This window comes from Watersipora subatra, chromosome 1 (genome assembly GCF_963576615.1).
Source record: "Watersipora subatra chromosome 1, tzWatSuba1.1, whole genome shotgun sequence".
Lineage (NCBI taxonomy): Eukaryota > Metazoa > Bryozoa > Gymnolaemata > Cheilostomatida > Watersiporidae > Watersipora > Watersipora subatra.
In genome coordinates, this window is record NC_088708.1 from 17,225,703 (window position 1) to 17,238,857 (window position 13,155).

General features: G+C 35.5%; 1 protein-coding gene across 5 annotated transcripts in view; it reads left to right on the forward strand.

Annotated features, from left to right (window-relative positions):
• The window catches only part of LOC137385910 (nuclear factor 1 C-type-like), a 57,812-nt gene that overhangs the window by 37,367 nt on the left and 7,290 nt on the right, over positions 1 to 13,155 (forward strand). For all 5 annotated transcript variants that reach the window (XM_068072520.1, XM_068072522.1, XM_068072518.1 and 2 more), the window contains 5 exons: positions 4,557 to 4,654; positions 6,118 to 6,267; positions 7,663 to 7,775; positions 9,866 to 10,016; positions 12,288 to 12,403. In XM_068072520.1, the coding sequence (XP_067928621.1) occupies positions 4,557 to 4,654; positions 6,118 to 6,267; positions 7,663 to 7,775; positions 9,866 to 10,016; positions 12,288 to 12,403 (628 nt within the window). The remainder of the gene's footprint in view (positions 1 to 4,556; positions 4,655 to 6,117; positions 6,268 to 7,662; positions 7,776 to 9,865; positions 10,017 to 12,287; positions 12,404 to 13,155) is intronic.

Sequence of the window (13,155 nt, forward strand, 5' to 3'; positions counted from 1 at the left end):
CTTATGACTGTGTTGCTGGTCAGTATGTCTGCATGGTCGAGTCAGTATTATTGCTCTGGTCAGGATTACTTCACCATAGACTCCTACTGTACCTCCTGCTTAGTAGCTATCACAATTGACCCTGGAACTATAAGGTTGGTCTATAGTTAGTGTATGGTTGTACTGGAGTTACTGTGTGGTTAAACTGGAGTTACTTTGTGGTTGTACTGGAGTTACTGTGTGGTTAGACTGGAGTTACTGTGTGGTTAGACTGGAGTTACTGTTTGGTTAAACTGGTTTCATTAAGTAGTTAAACTAGTTTGGTTGTACAATTTAACAAATATGAGCCGATGAGTTTCAGGGAATGACTTATCTATTCTCAAAGTATGGTTGTGCTGATACACACAACCATACTGGTAAAGTAACTGGTACAGAATGTAACGGGTAAAGAATATTAGGCTATCAGGAGTAGTTTTCTTGTTTTGTTTATTGTTTTATATATATTCATCTTCTTAAGTGTTTGCCAACAACGCAGCGGTAAGGTGCAATATGGTGCTATGAATGTTTGAGCATCCAATAAAATTGGGTTATGTAGTCAAACCTCGCAGTAGAAAGCTAATTAATTTTAGGACTTAATAAGTTTGATTTGTAGCTTTCATAAACATATACAGCATTTACAGCAGCTTTCATATACATATACAGCATTTACAGCAGCTTTCATAAACATATACAGCATTTAGAGCAACTTTCATAAACATATACAGCATTTACAGCAACTTTCATAAACATATACAGCATTTGCAGCAACTTTCATAAACATATACAGCATTTACAGCAACTTTCATATACATATACAGCATTTACAGCAACTTTCATAAACATATACAGCATTTACAGCAACTTTCATAAACATATACAGCATTTACAGCAACTTTCATAAACATATACAGCATTTACAGCAACTTTCATAAACATATACAGCATTTACAGCAGCTTTCATATACATATACAGCATTTACAGCAACTTTCATATACATATACAGCATTTACAGCAACTTTCATATACATATACAGCATTTACAGCAGCTTTCATATACATATACAGCATTTACAGCAACTTTCATAAACATATACAGCATTTACAGCAACTTTCATAAACATATACAGCATTTACAGCAGCTTTCATATACATATACAGCATTTACAGCAGCTTTCATAAACATATACAGCATTTACAGCAACTTTCATAAACATATACAGCATTTACAGCAGCTTTCATAAACATATACAGCATTTACAGCAACTTTCATAAACATATACAGCATTTACAGCAACTTTCATAAACATATACAGCATTTACAGCAACTTTCATAAACATATACAGCATTTACAGCAGCTTTCATAAACATATACAGCATTTACAGCAACTTTCATAAACATATACAGCATTTACAGCAACTTTCATAAACATATACAGCATTTACAGCAACTTTCATAAACATATACAGCATTTACAGCAACTTTCATAAACATATACAGCATTTACAGCAACTTTCATAAACATATACAGCATTTACAGCAACTTTCATAAACATATACAGCATTTACAGCAACTTTCATAAACATATACAGCATTTACAGCAACTTTCATAAACATATACAGCATTTACAGCAACTTTCATAAACATATACAGCATTTACAGCAACTTTCATAAACATATACAGCATTTACAGCAACTTTCATATACAGCAAGCGTTCAACAACTGGATGTTCCAAGATTTAGGTCGCATTTTCCGTGACAAAGCAGTGTCAGTTCTATTAAACCTGCTGGTATTTAAATACTTTGTAGTTTCTTTCTGTCAGTACCTCTTGCCCTCCAGTTGTATAATAGGTTTTGTGACAAGGCACGTCTTAAAATTCCACAAATTATATATAAATATATATATATCAAGGATGATCCCCTCATGATACAAAATCTGCCATGATTATCCACGCTTGAGACTCTAATCTATAATCCTTAGCAAGCCTTTGTCATTTTTCACTTTCATGAATAACCCCAAAAATTCTGAACATCAGTTACCATAGACCACTAGTAGGAATTCGGGTTTTATCCACTGCCCACTGTAAAAACTTCATGCGTTGCCATGCGAGTAGCTAATACAAGACTTGAACAAGTTATTAGCTTTTGAGATGGATTGAGTTCAAACAACAATAAGTTGTTTGATAGATTCTATGAAAACTTGAACCAAGATCATATCCATAACAGTGATTGGTAGATTTTAGTAAGGTTGTGAAATGCACATTCATTATCATACCAGACCGGCATGGCTGCTCTCAAGACAGCAGTTTTAGATTACTTCTGTAAGGTATTTCATTTCTTTTAAGAGCACTCATTCAATGGTGTTTTGTTTCTGCAAAAGTCATTGATGCCCACAATTTACTTCAAACTTGATTGTAATATTATTTGACCTTATTGAACAACTGCTTGTTCATGAATGTGTTAAAAATCTACTGTCTTGTTAATGTCATGCGTAAGCGTTAAGTTATAGGTAATTATTCACGAGTTACACAGTTGGTAGCTGCGGTTTAGGTTTTCTAATTTAGAACACATTGTTTCATTTAGTGTGTAACTTGCCTATGCCATGCTCATTGCGCCTTACTAACCGCTTCAATAGCAAGCTATAACCATCACTAGGGATATTCAGTGGGCAATAGCTTAGGCAGCAGCTGCCGATAAAATAAACGGTATTGTTCTTTCGGCTCAACAGCTGTTACTCGCATTACGAGACACTCTGTTTTTTTCGCTAATGGACATATCATGTAGTTGCAAAGGTAGGATAGAAGATGCACTGTGAGGTTGGGCTGGTTAGAATAATGGACAAGGTCACGACCAAAATAAATTAACTCGACCAAAATAAATTAACTCGTTTGTATAGGCAAAAAATGGAGTGCGGAGACATTTAGTGCAGGAGACATTTAGTGCAGCGCCAGTTCAGAACCAAGAGAACAGTTCAGAAAATGATCTGCTATTTTCTCATGAACCCAAATTTGTGGATTGCGATTATTTCTTTTTCTTATAATCAAATTTCGCTGGCACTGCATCCTTATCATCAAATTTGGAGAGCTGTTTAAATATGTTTTTATAGTTGTGCTGTAACCATTTGTCACTCAGACATGCTGCCAGGGTGCAGTCATTGTAACCTCCTTATAGTACTTATAGAAATGTCAGGCCTGTTAAATTTCATTTGTTATTTTAATTACCAGGACATGCTGAACCATTTGATTTAATAGACATATATACCAACGCATTCAATAGACATATGCTGACACATTTAATAGACATATACCAACGCATTCAATAGACATATGCCGACACATTCAATTGACGTATGCCAATATATTCAATAGATGGATTTTTACACATATACTGTATATATACACATATACAGTATATATTTTTTGTGGTAACACATTCACAAGTGGTTAGTGTTATCACTATTCACAGTTATTCACAAATAATCACAGGATGAATTAATCCATCACGTTTCCCCATATTATATTATGCACTTGAAGATACTAAACTGACCCTGCATGCGGATTATTTCGCCCGTCTCCTTACAGTTGAGCAACTAATCATTTGTTTTACACTCGCAGATTAATGTATTTATAGAAAATCGTCCTTCTAATTATAATACATAGTCAATACGCTGCGGATGTGATATCGATATCACCAAGCTTTGCTGAGTAAAGTTATTTTAATTGTAATTCAAAGCTTTATTTTTGCAAACAATATTCATGAAAATGATGACTCGTATAGCGGGTGATGGCTGTGATTGGCTGTGATCGGCTGTGATCGGCTGTGATTGGCTATGATAGTTTGCTGATAGAGTTTGAACACTAACTTAGTCATCACTAAGCATATTAACATTTGTCTCTCTTCTGTGGGAATCTTCACTAATTTATTCCACTGGAAGTTCTATGCATTTAAAATCACTATTTGCATTTCACACACAGCATTACATAACGGTATTAATATTTATTATTGGGCATGTTATAATATTCGATGTGGGTTTCTCCCAATCGCTTGCTTAGGCGAGTGCAAAACGCCATTTGTGTTAGCACAGCTTTCTTCTGGTCTTCTATAAGTCAGCTAATAAATGTTATACACTACTCCGAATGTTACAAGGATAGTTAGCTTCAGTTAGCAATTATTATAGTTGGGCCACTACTTGGTTAGACTATCAACAACCTATATGAAAAAAAATGACTGTTTGGTTCTTGGAGATCGCTGTATAGTTAACCTGATGTCTCTTACGATGTGACTGGTGTCTCTGTATGGTGGTGCAGATGTCTCTGTAGGGTGGTGCAGCTATCTCTGTATGGTGGTGCAGCTGTCTCTGTATGGTGGTGCAGCTGTCTTTGTATACTGGTGCAGATGTCGCGATAAAATAGTGGTGCAGATGTCTCTGTATAGTGGTGCAGATGTCTCTGTATAGTGGTGCAGATGTGTGTTTGGTGGGACTGGTATCACTCATATAGCTGACCATATTGTATTGTTGTTGTTCAATGGTTGCAGACAAAAGCGATTTAAGACATCAGCTTCCATTTCTGGAGAAGAGAATGATGAAAATGATAATATACGACAGAGCACGATGTATCCCAGCTCACCAACAGGTTAGGCTCTTTCACATTTGTCATGATTTTAGTTTCTAAGCATGGTTGTCACATAGTCTAGTAATGGTATTATGCGCTGTAAACCAGATAGCCTGTCGTGACAAAGCCAAGGAGCCATGCAAACCTTACCTTTCCTAACAAGAATTTTTAAGTGTTATAGCATCATACCCTTTTCTTGTTTTAGAGACTTGAAAAGCTTTACAACCCTGTAAAATAAAACTAATTACATTATAGCCGCTTCACATGGCTAATTATAGTAAGTATTGAAATTTAGATATAGGTAAATAGGGACTACTGAACGAGGTAAGTCGTAAGGCGACAACTTAGCCCTATGAAAATCTATACATAAACAGCGGTGTGCTGTGAAGGTCCTCAAAAGTTCCTCCGTAAAAATTAGTTTGCGGTGTGAAGTAACATCACAAATATCATGTTTATTTTAGAACTATTTTTTTTAACACAGTTTTATAATGGCTGGCGTAATAAAGTATTTATCAAATGCATAAATGTAAAGTAATGGTATCCTTCACTATTCGTTAACCTCTTAACCTTGTGATAGATTCATGTATAAATTGGTAAAGGTTGAGGTGTGACTAATGCAGGATGCTTACACTTTCACTTACACTTTTACCATAATATGTCAAGACAATCATCGGCGGATCACAGTATTCAGGTTTCACTTTTATCTACACCCGCTCACTCGTTCTTAGCTGGTGTCATTATTTGTCTGTTTTTCACCTAAAAATTATATATAAACTGCTACATCGCTGGCTGCGCATAGCGAAGCTGTCAAGTGTCACTAGAACTGTATAGTACTTTATTATCTTCAGACTAGAATATAACCCAATTTTGGCCTTGAAAGTCTCTGTACTTCCATAGTGATGGCGGGCCAAGTCGGTGACCTACTGATGTGTTTCAAATGGCCAATCTTGATGCAGAATGTAAAATGGTTACGGCTAATTTACACATAGTTACGCATCAACTGCTCAGGCTCCCAGTACTTCTGGCACTCCTTGTGATTTAAGGCATAAGATGCATTACATATGGTTTTTAAAAAAAGATAAATTTATGCTGGGTACAGCTACCGCTCAGCCCATGAATGTAGCGTCTGTTGAAGGTCCGTTGATCCCTTTGCTGTACTTTTCATTAGAGATGCTGGCAATAAATGTTTTTATCTGTTTGCTTCTCATTGCGTTTGCATTGGATATATAATAAGTATTTAAATATAAGAAATATTGATTTAAATATGCATATAGATAGTTATTGCTCATAAACAATAGAATAAAAGCTGAGCCAATAGCGACACTCGCAAATGACCCTTATCATTCGTTGTGCCAAATTCTACGTGAGAATTCAATTTTAATTTTTAAATGGAAGCCAGACAAGTTAATGGTACATTTTGCGGTGCTGCACATTCCGGTTTGCAGCACCTTCTAAGCTCGCTGTAGTTCGGTTTGTTTTTGCAGAAATGGTGCAAAGTCCAACCCAATTAACCTCACCTAGCGGACATGATCTTATTCACCCCGACAAGATAAAAAGGGATAGGGGTGGTTTTGTATCAGTTTCCTGCTCACTCCAAAGGAACTCTACTGGATCACTCGACGGAGAGGCAGCACGTACGTTTACAAAATTCTTTACTAGATATTTCATCACCAAATATTGCATAGGTTCTCTCCTTCATCATGGAAGTATAACTAGTTCAATAGGTCTGGTTTTTCGCAGCCTTTTTATCGGTAAATTCATAAATGCTCAGTTTGATCCACCATTCTATATATATTTTATCGTAGTAGAGATACGCTTAATTTTTATAATTCATAGTGACACAGATTGAAATTTAGTTTTAATTCATCATAACTATAAATTTCAATTACCATCATAAAGCTCCATATCCACAGTTGTTTTTGGGTTGTTTGCTCTAAAAGCTTGTTCTAAATGAATGCAAAAGAAATTCCGGCTGTTCTAATTCGAAAATTGCCAAATTGTTTCTTTATCTTAGATTCACCTATCGACAACTGGCTGGCTGATTCACGCACGCGCTGATTATATTGTCAGACATACATGGCTCGTTGAGCTTCTGTCAAGTTGGGGTCGATTTTTGCACAACAATAAATAATTAACAATATATTTGAAATTTGCCGCTAAAAACTTGGCTAGTGAGTGATTTTACAAAATATTTTTGACAATTAACGTTTTTGCGGTGGATGGCGCTGCAGGAAGTGGGTGCCATAAGCTATTGCAACACGATATCAAAAATGTTTTTCAATTTCGGCTAGTCACGAGTTCATTTCTGACATAGCTATGGGGGGAAGTTGGCAGCGCCTACGATGCAGCGCATGAGAGTTATTTTACTTGCAGCTGCTCAAAAGAGTACTTTACTTCTAAAATGAAAGTGAATATGATTTGGCAACTGTTGCCAGTATTTACATAGCACACGCTACATGACCTGCACAAGGCTTCTGAAAAATTTAGTCTTTTGTTGGCTCTCATACACAAATGACACGAGGATTAACATATTCAGTATGTACAAAAAAATGTAGGTATATAAAACGCTCCTGGTATGTTTAGGCCACACAAATGACATATTGTAAAATATAATATATATGTAATCTAATATTATATAACATATATAATAAAATATAAATTATATTTATTTTATATAATATATTTACATCCAGCATCTAACTTCATTAGTAATTTGAGGAAGAAGATTAGGAGAAGCTTCAGATTCACAAAAATGCATGAATTAGCATGTTGTTTCATGTCATCCATCTTTTTCTCAATTGTTACATTTTTTGTTTTCACAATTTTTGTAAAATATTCTGTTAAAATATTTCACAAACTTGGTATTCAAGTTTTACAAAAACGTTTAGATCTTGAGGTACTTTTAGATGCTATACTGTTTACTGGTTGATAGTCTTAATAGTTTTTGATTGTCATTCACACAAACCTCACAAACCTCAGTTTATGCTTTGGCAAACTCACTACTTATTATGTCGGTGAATATTTCGCAGCCATGACAATCACATCATCTCAGCAGCAAGCGCATGGAGGGAGTGGTGGTGATTCTTCTGCCCTCACTGATCTTGCCACGATCGCCTGTCAAGAACAACCGAACCCAAATCAGGTATGGTTTCCCTTCGACCGTAAGACAAGCTCGTCGCCGAGTCAAGAAGTTGTAACTTGCTTTTGTTAAAATTGCCTGCTACAGTATTCGTTTATCGTTCATACGAGGGGCATGCCTGCCTACAGCGACAAGCGAGGTTTTACCTACCTGTGTCCGCCAAGAAACGATTGGCTCAATTCAGGCTACAATCCTTTATTTATTCATGTAGAAATGTTCCTTTTACCAAGCTCGTCTATTCTAAGATATGCATTACATGAGAGATGATGCGCTATGGGGCATGATAAGCACCTTTAGTCGAACATCGTGAGTATTATTGCCTGTCGAACTATTCAAAGCAGATTATCTCAAGACCTGAAATTCGGTCTCATCGTATTTTAAGCTTTCATTTTAAGTCACTGTAAGCTTGAGGAAAATATTCACAATAGGGTGATTTATGCAATGAGATTAAGATTTGAATTTTCAATTTTCACAGATTATCCGTGTCAGCTTACTCTTGTATATATGGCTCTATAGTATACATGTATTCAGCGCTACTATCAGATATCCCTGCAGACTTATCTGAATAAATCTATCGAGTACAGCGCCGCTACTCTTTCATGCCGTAGAAAATATATTGTGAAAAGAATTATATAAATAACATTTTTATTAATGTTTGTAATGAGGTAATGAGAAATTATGGCTACAATATTACCCAATTCTATGAAGAAGATGATATTTAGGGGATTTATAATATATATTAATCTAGCTCCTAATATACTGTTTATCACATTTACCATATAGTGCACTAAATAGGTGCATCTTTGTGTAAGCTGTTAATTGGATTTTATATTAAGTATATGTTTGTATTTTACATCTAGCAGTTTTTAATGTCTGTCCACCTATTTACTAATACCTAATTAGTAGTTTTCAAGGTGCTGTGAATTGTCATTGAATAAACCTGGATACTTACACATATTTATTTTGACATTCGAGGTGAATGAATATTTGCGGTTTTGTTTTACGTGGATGTTACTAAGAAGGATAACTTTAACCCTGAAAGTGCCTTACCAAAAACTGCTATGATTAGCTATTTGCTTAAAATCCTACATTTATGTTCTCTGGTGATGCCGTGCTTTAATAAAAGATGCTTTAAAATGTTGCCGTGCTTTAAGAAATAACAATGCATCTTTGCCATTTGAGAGATTTACTTAAACACGGCTGTAAAATGCTTCAGTGATAACAAAATGTAAGTAAAAGAATATTAACTTTTGCTTAATCCAATCCTTCGTTTTTTCGTGACGTCGTTCTATCGTTGTCGGCCATCTTTGTAGACAACTTTTATCATTAAAAGCACAAAGCTTTTGCAATGAATTTTTAAAAACGATAATTCTTTCGTAGTTTGCATAGTAGTTACATGTTTAGAACAATTTTGAACAATATTTTTATTTCAAAAATATCGTTCCCCTATTACTATGTGTTTTAGCAAGTAATGAAATTGACTGATGGGGTGGTATATTAGCCAATGTTGTTGTTAGCATTAGTCAATAGGGCATAAACAGAAGAGTGGCTGAATAACAACTACAGCTAGATTTAGTGCTGATGCCTGTGGAATTATGTGCCTAACATGTCCGTAACATGTATCAGTAGAAAATTTGAGTCTGCGTAGGCACCTTTTTATTCGTAAGCTTCTGCAGCTAAATAAAGCATTCAGTCGGTGGTGAAATATCTATTTCGATAGGAGACTCGCTTCACTCAAGATCAATGAGATCAATCACTTTTCTGTGTAGTGGTAGGTCAGCTCTGATCTGCCCTCGGCTGCATCGATCACAAAATATTGATAAATCAATTTTCAATGTTGTCATCAATCACGACATTTTAGTGTAGAGAAGAGGATGTGCCAGTGAGTAGTGATTTATGCTGTGACAGTAATGGCAGTGATGGAGTAGGTAACTGAGATCTCTTGATGGCTTATCAGCCTGGAGTGCTGGTCACACCTGGCTGTGTCTACTGCTGCTTGTCTAGCTCAGCTACTGTTGCTAGCCAAGCTGCGACAATTTCGTCCATAGCATTTCTGCATTTTAGTTTACCTTTTTATCTATTGCCATTTTTAGTCTAACCCAGGAACTCCTACCATTCGTTCAGCAGCAAAAATGAATTTTTTGAGCTCCGTCTTTGTTTCTCCACCTATTCCGGGACCTCCAGTCAGACCCGTGGCGCTTGTCGGACAGAATGCAACGACTTCCTCAGGTGCTACTAGCTCAGGTAAGGAACTTTTGTGCAACAAAAAACCCTTGTGGCCCAAGGGCTTAATGCACATTAAATTACGTATGTTGCTTTACAAAACCCACATTTTGTTTAGGATAGAGTTTACAACGGGCCTGGAGTAGAGCTAACCGCGGTTCACTATGGATATTGTTTAAACCCCATTCAGCTACATGTATGTAGCCGCTTTTTAAACAAGGAGCTAGTCTTAGCGCTATTTAAACTTTTGCCAATAAAAAACAGGTTTAGCACAAAATCCTGGCCATCACAGCTCATTTTTCGAAGGTAATAACGAGATTGATAATTAAACCGACATTATGAAGATGGTGGGTGTGGCTTTGATGGCATAGTAGACACGCGCAAGCAGTATTATTCGATATAGCTAGCTAAGAGACTGTCGTGTAGATGTTTAACATATACATAAATATCAAATCATATGCCCTCCTTTACCCACAGTATTCTACTAGTAAAATGTTAACATAATCATTTCTATGTTATTAATTTTTTAAATAGAAAATAAAATGGTAAAATATGGTATCGGTTTATAAGTATATTTCTAAAAGATTGGAATGTTTAGCGTTCCAATTTAGCGTTAAACTAAGATGAACATCTTAGTTTAGACAATACAGTGAAACCTCTGCATATGAAGTTCATTTGTGCTGAGGTCTGCTTCATATATTAATATCATCGTACACATATGCTTGAGCACTGCTTCATATATTAATATCATCGAACACGTATGCTTGAGCAAATATATATATTGTCATGAGATTACAGTGCAGTTTGCTTACTTCATTACTCAGCCCTAAAACTTTCATTACCTCCTAATAAATATCCTACTGCAGATAATTACATGTAGCAATAATACGGTTACAGCGGACCCCCGACATACCATTTTAATTCGTTCCAGTGTTGGCATCGTAAGGTGAAAATATTGTATAGAGAGGTATAGAAACCTATAGTAAATATCTAATGCAAACACCCCCTGGTAAAAATCATCAAAATTTTATATAGGTACTGTACATATTTTATTTTGTTAAATTAAAATTGAAAAATTAGTAACAAAATAATATGTTAACCTTAGTAACTATAGTTACCTACAATAACTTTAGTGTATTTAGTGGTTATGATCTGCCATAAAGTGTAACATTGCAATGTACTATGTGCAGTACGTACTGTAGGAAGCTCTTACGGTCGAGGCATACGTTTAACATAAACGTTGAATTTAATCTAAATGAATTTAGCTTACTAAATACTTACATAAAGCTAAGTTTTAGTACATATTTTTAACTATTTTACTGAATTTCAACTTTTTCATCACTAAAATTATATCACTAATTATATCACTATCGCTAAAATTATACCTATTTGTTTCTGGTTTCATTTTCACAATGATTAATAACGAATAACACCAAACTAAGCGAGATTGAGCATCATATCTCTTTAATTCGTTATCAGAGGGAATTCATTGAATAGCATATCAGCATATCTATTATTTCGACATAATCAGCACACTGACTGCCAAATTTGAATTTCGAGGGAAAGTTTTGTTGATTTCATATGGCAAAAAATATTTTGTATGGAGAGGGGTGAAAATCAGCGTGTTCTACATAGCAGGGCGAAAAGGTTGTATAACAGGGTCATCGTAACCCGAAGGTGCACTGTATATCATGTAAAACTGTAAAAAATTAAATGGTGCTCAATAGCTAAATTGATAGTCGCAATGAATAAATATAAGTTTTGCTTTTATTTTCATTTAGACGCATATGAAAAAAGTATTGCTCAACAATGTGTAGGTTGGATTTAGAGGACAGTGAGGTGATGTAGCTTCTTTAATTTATACTAGGTGATGTTTAAATTATTTCGTACATCTCTATTTTTCTATGTTTTCCATGTAGTTGTTAATTATCACCCATCATTTTATCCTCACTTGTGAAACTGCCATGTTTTGAGTAACTTTGAATATCTTTAGGTGTAGAGGCAAATAATCTCTCATGTTGTACACCGTACTTGACTGTCGGTACATGCGCTTGTTTAGATGACAATGTAACTCGCCTCTTACAGAAGCGCTGTCTGAAATTGTTATAATTCACATTGGTTAAGCCAGAAAAGTTTGTTCAAGCAAAACATCTCATTTGCCTCATATGATTGGCATGCATCTATTACGCTCGAGGCTTGTAAGCACTACGCACAAGCATTGGTCAGTTGGTGTGAAGCAGGTTTTAGGCATTCGTAGCCAAAATCTCAAACTTTTTATTGATTATTTTATAGCCCCAGCACCTTCTGCCATGTCGGAGGGTGTGCCAGTGACGAGAAGCATCATGACTAGCCCTTTCAATCTCAGAGGAGACCATGGTTTCACTCACATTCATCCCCAGCCCACGCAGGTATGACTTTTTTAGTTGTCGATACTTTCGTCGAAGGAACTATCAAAAACGACAAAATCATGTAGTTTTAAAAGGAACTTGCACGACATTTTTGCAGGTTTTATTCGAAAGTCTCTGTATTTTCCTATTATTCGTGATCGTTTTTTATGTTTAAGATGATCTGACTGCCAGGATGTTTCAAGATTAAAATCGAAAGAACTTGGTCGCGGTTGGAACACTCTGAAGGAAAATCTGTGCAAAATGATGTCACTAGTTTCTATAATTTTTAGTTTTAAGCGATCGTTTTTAGCAATCATAGACAAATATCGATACTTTCTGATAAAATTACTAAAATTTTGTGCAAGTTCATCTTTGAATCTCACCGCATCGCTGCAAGCCAAACAACGGTAGGCAAATTGTAAAGTGGCACTGAAGGTGTTGCAAACAACTATAGTTACTGTAGGACCAGTTGCTAGCATGCCATCGTAGCTACAAAAAGCTTACCAACAACATAGGTTTACTTTAAAGTAGATGAAATAGCAAGGAAAACGCTCAAATCAATCATTTTCACATTTCCTTAAGAAGTCTGAAACAAAGATTTTGTTAAGCTAGTCATTTCTGGTGTACATTGTTATGCTAGTCATCTGTTATTAATTAGTGTTTTGCTACAGACTAGCAGTCCAGTGTAGACAACGTATCAGTGTATTTAAATAGTGTCTTATTAAATAAGGTTGTCTTTATAACAGCTTTGTTGGAGTTGTTGGAGCTTTGTT